Source organism: Gossypium raimondii, chromosome 3 (genome assembly GCF_025698545.1).
Source record: "Gossypium raimondii isolate GPD5lz chromosome 3, ASM2569854v1, whole genome shotgun sequence".
Taxonomy (NCBI): Eukaryota; Viridiplantae; Streptophyta; class Magnoliopsida; order Malvales; family Malvaceae; genus Gossypium; species Gossypium raimondii.
Window position 1 is genome coordinate 40338702 of NC_068567.1, and position 7414 is coordinate 40346115.

At 34.0% G+C, this 7414-nt stretch overlaps 1 protein-coding gene across 1 annotated transcript; it reads left to right on the forward strand.

Annotated features, from left to right (window-relative positions):
- Positions 1–5907: 5907 nt before the first annotated feature.
- On the forward strand, positions 5908–7201 carry LOC105796172 (zinc transporter 7). The gene is made up of 3 exons (XM_012625771.2): positions 5908–6533; positions 6612–6761; positions 6846–7201. Exons 1-3 carry the CDS (start codon positions 5922–5924, stop codon positions 7149–7151), a joined length of 1068 nt encoding a protein of 355 aa, XP_012481225.1. The 5' UTR covers positions 5908–5921; the 3' UTR covers positions 7152–7201.
- Positions 7202–7414: the final 213 nt, after the last annotated feature.

The following is a 7414-nucleotide window of genomic DNA, read 5'->3' on the forward strand; positions in this document are numbered from 1 at the left end:
TTTGTATTTATGTCTTTTATATTTTACATGCATAGCGAAATTGTGACAACCAAATATTAGTTCATTGATTGTCTAAAGTTCAAACTGATGATAAGTGGCATTGTAAAGACCGTTTACATTGCGAAAAAGACAACATACTTTAGTAGATAATCTAAATGAGTCCGTAATCCTATAAAAGAATCAAAGTGAGGATTTGATTCTAATACTGAGAAGGATTATTATGTCGTCTACAATTCTAATTGGGGAGATGGCTAGTCTTGGTTACCGAAGCATATGACTCAACGAGTAGAGACATAGATGTATTCATTGGTAGAATGATGCATTAGACTGGACCCAAGATGAGTTAATTTTGAATCTGTTTGTGAATTAATTCACTTGTGACGTTCATGGTGTGATTTACCTAAATCCTGAGTTAGTAATTGACCATGCGTATGCAACTCATGTGCTTTGATATAAATGGAGGCTTATGCTCTAAAGATGATCGTGCATAGCTGATATGTTGGGTACATGACTTATGTATGGCATGTCTTTACTAGCTATAGTGGAATTCATAGTTCAATTAAAGAGTTAATGATCTCTCATTGGCATTGTGTGGATTGATAAATATGGAACGTGGCCACGAGTTGCTTATTTTCGAACGAGCAATTTATCACAATTATTTGTTGACATTGATCATATTAATCATTAAAAAGACACAATGGTGATAATGAGATCAAGTAGGATTGTATTGAGTGAACAGATTTAGCTCAAAGAAATCAATAATATCTTAATGAGGGTAACACACACATGACGAGATCATTGGACAAAGTAGTTGGATGAATTACTTTCATAAAGAGTATACAATAAGAAGTTTTCAATCATGGTACTTCTTATCGACTGTCTCGATGATTAAGTAATTGTGAATTATCATACCGATGCTTTTGGACATAATTGCAATCACTAGAACCTAATTGTATATGTCTGACTGGTCTCTCCACTAGTTCAGCAAAAGCTCGATCCGACTGCATTTGAATCAGAAGAAAATTCTACGACTTTGGGAATAATTTAATTGAGTCGATTTATTCGATGTGGAATTAAATTAGGTGGTTGTGAGAATTTTTTAACTAGAGAATTTGATTAAAGAATTTTCTTGAAAATTTAATTTGGAAAGTCTAAGTATTTTTGGCAAAATTAATTTTGATCAAGTAAATTAAATTAATCAAATAAATTAAAATTAATATGATACTTTTGAAAGTTAATTTTCAATTCAGACAATTGTCCCAATGGGTAATTGAACTTGAAAATTAGACTTGAGATCATAAATTAGGCCCGTAAGCCCAAAATCGAGACCAAGACCCAAAAACTAGTCAAATCGGGTCTGGTATGTGAAATTGAGCCGACGGTCCAACTGGTGGCTTGACCGAACTGATTGGGTCATCATTGACCCAGATTGAATTAGCAGTAACCGAACCGGCTTGGGGTGCCGTAACGGTATCGCATCTGCACCACCAGACATAATGGTGTCGATGGCTACGACTGCGACGTCCTAAAAGTCGACGGCGGTTGGTCGCTGGTGGTTGAGCAGTGGAAGAGTTACACTCCTACTGAGACTCTACCAGAGAATTTGATTTCATATTAATTATTCCAAAAATAATATTATTTGAATAGTTTAATATTAAATTAAATTTTATACTTATCTTAATAGTATTTTATTAATTTAATACTAAGGTGATTATCTTAATATTAAATTTAATCTAATGTTTATCTTGTATATAAATATTCTATTAATTTATTAAGATAAATATTAGGTTAAATTTAATATTAAAGTGATTAAGTTTAATCATAGTTTAACTCCCTAAACTCTCCTTATATAAAGAGAGCATTGGGTCATTATTTACACACACTTGAATTCAAGAGAAAGTTGTAGAGAGAAATTTCTCTGAAGAAATTATTCTAGAAATTTCTAGAGATATTTTTCTGATTTACAACTTGACCCAAAAGTTTAAGGAAATTGTAAAATTGCCTCACCAGTAATTTTTGTGAAAATTTTTTTGATTCGAAGTGAACCCATGCTCGACAGACATGAGCTTGAGGATAGCAGAGAAGACTACTCGGTTGAAGCGCTCATCCGAAGGACTTCATCAGTTACCACTACGGTGACCAAACTCATAACACAACCTCTCCACACTTTGATACACCTCATTCCCAAACATTTTAAGTCTAGCATCAAATATCCAGTATAAACACACATTCAGGAAGGCTAAATTCATTTCCTTAAATAAATCACACTTCAATACATGCTTCATACACATCAACACGACCACAACTCACAATATACGTTCCAGACACACACACAAATACAATTACTTTACAAAATCACATTTATCCAAACACAATTCATTACATTCCAAACTCATATAGACTTATACCAAGATTACATACTTATCTTCAACAGTCATTCATGAATTGATTCACCAATTAGGGACAGACCTAAGACTCATCCGCTATAACTACCAACTTCAAAATCAGATATTCAATCCAAACTAGCAATAACAACTGCTTAAATAATATAAATTCACCATTAATACCCATTTAAAAACAGATTGCTAACACTTCATTTGCAGAAAATCCCCATATAGGCCTTCTTATTCATATATTACTGTTTATATACTTCATAGTATCCTTACTCTTAACATGCAGAGTTGTAATACTTACCCGGAGATGGAATAACCACTCATTAACTAAGAACCCTAGCTTCCAATTTAACCAGAAGAGATATAATTTAGAGTTAAGAAAAAAAATTAGAAACTAAAATTGAAGGGAGAGGGAAAAAAACCTTTTCCATAACCCTTCTCACACGTATAAATATGAGCCATCTTACTTAGTGGAACTTGACAAGTGTTCGTAAATTTTAGAATATGCCTTTCCTCATGGCCTACAGAACTCAGAGGAAACATAAATAAGAGCCTTTTCCATATGCCATTTTTCCAATCAGTTTAGTTGGTTTACAACCAGATTTAGTTACTGAGACATGCTCTACACAGTACTTGAACAAACTAGGCGTAATAACTTTCAGCGATGACTTACACAAAGCTTACTTTTCTTTTTTATTGACTTTTTGTTTTACTGAAGAACATGCCCATGACTAAATCATAATATACTTCTATGGGCGTATACACTATTTGCCAAAATAATAGTTCGCTAGAGGCTACAATTTGGCAAAGTAGCTACTAGAGTGCGCCAGAATAGACATCATCTCGCCTACGCGCCTTAAATTTAGCTCATCTATATTTGGGGTGTGACAGGTGGACAGTCCAAGTGCAAGCCAAAATGGCAGACAGTCCAAGTACAAGCTAAAGCGACGGACGGTCTAAATGCAAACTAATGTGGTGGGCAATCTAAGTTTAAGCAAAAGTTGGTGCAAGCCAAAGTGGCAGACAATCTAAATGCAAGCCAAAGTGGGTGCAAGCCAAAACAACAAACAATCTAAATGCAAGCCGAAAGTGGGTGCAAGCCAAAGTGGTGGACGGTTTAAATGCAAGCCAAAAGTGGTGGATAGTCTAAGTGCAAGCCAAAGTGGCGGGCAATCAAAATGCAAGCCAAAGTGGCGAATAGTCCAAGTGCAAGCCAAAGTGGCAGACAGTCCAAGTGGGAGACAAAATGACAGACAATCCAAGTGTAAGACACTCCATAACAGAAGGAAGTATGTGCAAGAAGAAATAGGGCTAGGAAAGATGTGTTTGAAGGAAAGCTGCAAACCAAGGCTGTGAAAGAGGAAAAGAGTCCATGTGAAGAACAAATCTAACACAAAAGATTGGGATAGTCAAGTGTGCAAGTTAGATTTGGTTGAGGATGAGGCCAAAGTTGAAGATGAATTGCTTGAGCAGGGTCAACTTGAAACAAAGCATATTGGGACTACCAAGCTAAAAAAATTTGATGAATAATTGGTATTTGCAATGTGGAGGCCAATGAGGAGTGTTGAAAAGTGGCCAACCATGTTGCTATGATGATTTTGTTGAATGCATACAATTTGTATGCATGCTGCAGAAATTGTGCATGGTGCAGTAACATATTTTCTGTTTTAGTTGCAATGTAATTTAATTTGGTTGAAAATGAACAAGTTTTATGACAACTTGATGTGTTTATGTAGGTAAAAGACTTGTTTAGTTGACTTGTTTTAGTGTACAAGCAATGTTTCACAACTTACTAGGCTGGTTAGTGCTAGTAATTGTGTTTGGTAGAGAAGATTGTCTATAAAATATATGTATTACTTTGTTTATGGTAATGAAAATCAGTTTTTCATTCCTTGATGCACGTTTGTGAGCAAGTAAAATGTTTCATGCATCTTGCTACTTTGTTCTTTGTCCTGTTTTCTACTTTTGCTGCTGATAAAACGCCAACAATGGTGGAGTTGGAGGAGGAAAAGGCAAATCAATGGCTCTGGTGGAGGAAGCGGTGGTTCAAGAACAAGCAACAACAACCTTGAAGGTAAGGTTAACGTGTATTATAAATACATGGTGTTTAAGTGAAGATAATATTTAGTTTGAGTCTGCCAAGTACAATATTATTGTTATTACTATTGTTAAATTTCTAGGCTTGCAATTGTTATCATAGAAACTACAATGTAAAATTTTATTTTTATATAAACTTTAGTGTAAAATTCTATATTTTAAATTTATTCTATATTTTTAAATATTTGTGTATTTTTTTAGAATTAGGACTAGATTAAGAAAATTTTGTAAAGTTGAAGGTTAATTTTTAAAATTATGACTAAGTCAAAATAATAGGTAAAAGTTGAAGGATAAATTTGTTATCATACCAATTTTTAACTAACCATAGTTGGATGACTGTTTTGAAACTTTTAAAAGTTTGGCCACCAAAAGCAGATATTTAAGCTAGTTGAGTGACCTACAATCTAGTTTATCATTTTTAAATATTTATAGTCTATGAATTTTATTTTATTTTTAGGATTTGGGACTTTTCTTCCAATAATATATCTCCAAAATTCTAACTTAACCTTTTAAACTTTGTCATGTCATTATTATTAGAGTTAATTGCACCAAATATCTCCAAACTATGGCCTTTATTCTAAAATAATCCTCAAACTCAAAAGATTGTAAATTACATTTCCAAATTGTCAATATTATATCAATAATGTTCTTCTTGCTAAAATCATTAAATGAGACGTCAAATCTAATGAGACATAATTTAAAATAAAAAACTTAAAGAAAAATGAATATTGTAAAAATATTGATTTTGAGGCTTTCAAACTATTGCAAAAACTATCATTTATTTTCTCTTTTACTTTATTTTTAATTTTATTTTTAAAAGTTGTATCAACAACCTTTTACTTTTCTTTAAAAATATTATTTTAAATTAATAGTGTCAATAATAAAAGGATGAGATAAATAGTTTAAAATATTTTAAAGTTGGGAGAATAATTTAAAATAAAGATGCAATATTGTTAATCTAGTATTTCATAATATCATTTTATCGTTTCAACTTTTAAAGACGACATATTTTTTTGAAATATTTTAAAGATAACATTTAAAGATTGATTATAATAATATTGTTGCATGGAAAAATAATTCCCACCTCAGCAAAAAGGCTTACGTCTGACGTGTGCTTAGTGTTATTAGAAAAGTCAAAAGTCGAGAAAGTCTAAGGCGGGTCACACATATCACACGCCATGCACAGGTTTCCTTTTTTCGAGGCTAAAATACCAAAATACCATCACAGTTCTCGTTAAATTTACCACTCAATCAACTATCTAAGGACATATTAGAAATTTTCATCGCAATAATATCACCAAATCTGAAAAATTACAAATGAGGCAAAAAAATACGAGTAATATTCGGCCATAAAATGCATATATTCATTCCCTCTAAACCAGGCGGTTAAGCCTCACAATCCAACGTAACTGTAAATCTTTCTTGGCAGCCATGAAATCAGTTCTAAAATCCCTTGCAAACTCAATCTTCCTTGTTCTTTTCATCATCTTTTCATCTTCTACTCCACTTGTATTGGCTCAATGTGAAGCAGAGACCAAGACTAATGGATGCCATAACTACAGAGAATCCATGAAGCTAAAAATCATTGCCATTGTCGCAATTTTACTATCCAGCATGATTGGCGTGTGTCTACCATTGTTTTCTGGTCAGGTTCCGTCACTTAAACCCGACAGGGACTTGTTCACCATTGTCAAGGCATTCGCCTCCGGTGTTATTCTAGCGACTGGGTACATGCACGTGCTACCGGATTCTTTCAACGACCTTATGTCCGGGTGTTTGCCTGAAAATCCATGGAGGAAGTTCCCTTTCACGACCTTCGTCGCAATGCTGTCGGCTGTGTTGACCCTTATGGTGGATTCATTTGCAATGAGTGTATACAAGAAACGTTGCGGTAAAGCTTTAATGGTGGATGCTAACAATGGTGGTGGATTGGAAAATACGAACGTTGTACCAATCGATAATTTTGAACACGGCCATTGCCATTCACTTGAGATGAATGACGACGTATCATCACAATTGTTAAGGCATCGAGTTATTGCTCAGGTATATATACATGTTTGAATCCTCAAATTCGATGGTTTTGCTTTTCAAGTCTTTACATTATATATTTCCTAAATGTAGGTATTAGAGTTGGGAATTGTAGTTCATTCAGTGGTGATTGGTCTTGCAATGGGAGCCTCTGGCAATCAATGCACCATCCGATCACTCATTGCTGCCCTTTGCTTCCATCAAATGTTTGAGGGGATGGGACTTGGTGGATGCATACTGCAGGTAACCCCCAACATTGCACTATTTTCTCATTCAAACATCCATTTAGTGTACAATATTGATTAACATTATGTTTGATATGTGCAGGCTGAATATGAGATAAAAATGAAAGCAATCATGGTATTCTTCTTTTCAGCCACAACACCACTTGGAATAGTTCTGGGAATTGGTTTGTCCAAGGTTTACAGTGAGACGAGTCCAACTTCACTTATGGTGGTGGGACTCCTTAATGCTTGCTCAGCAGGGTTGCTGAATTACATGGCACTGGTTGATCTCCTGGCAGCTGATTTTCTGGGCCCTAAGCTTCAAACAAATATGAAGCTCCAGGCTTGGTCATATGTTGCAGTTTTACTTGGTGCTGGATTTATGTCTTTGATGGCAAAATGGGCTTAGACATTTCAACATATACATGTCTTTTTTTAGTTTTTTAATCTTTTTTTTTTTTTTTTGCTTCAACAGATGAGTTTATAGTGAATCAACACTTATTCAATCAATTATAAAATTTAGGCAAAGAATTTAGGCAACAAGGCTTGAACATTGATCTTTAAGATCGTTTACTCCATATTGCAGGGCTCATCACAAAGTATATATATCAGAAAAGTATGCAAACTTCAATTTTGTGTCAATATCATTATAATTTAAACTGTTTAATGTTA

Coding starts and splice junctions, on each gene's coding strand:
- LOC105796172 (XM_012625771.2), top strand. CDS start 5,922: ATGAAATCAGTTCTAAAATCCCTTGCAAACTCAATCTTCCTTGTTCTT. Junction 6,534..6,611: donor GGCATCGAGTTATTGCTCAG/GTATATATACAT, acceptor TCCTAAATGTAG/GTATTAGAGTTGGGAATTGT. Junction 6,762..6,845: donor TTGGTGGATGCATACTGCAG/GTAACCCCCAAC, acceptor TGATATGTGCAG/GCTGAATATGAGATAAAAAT.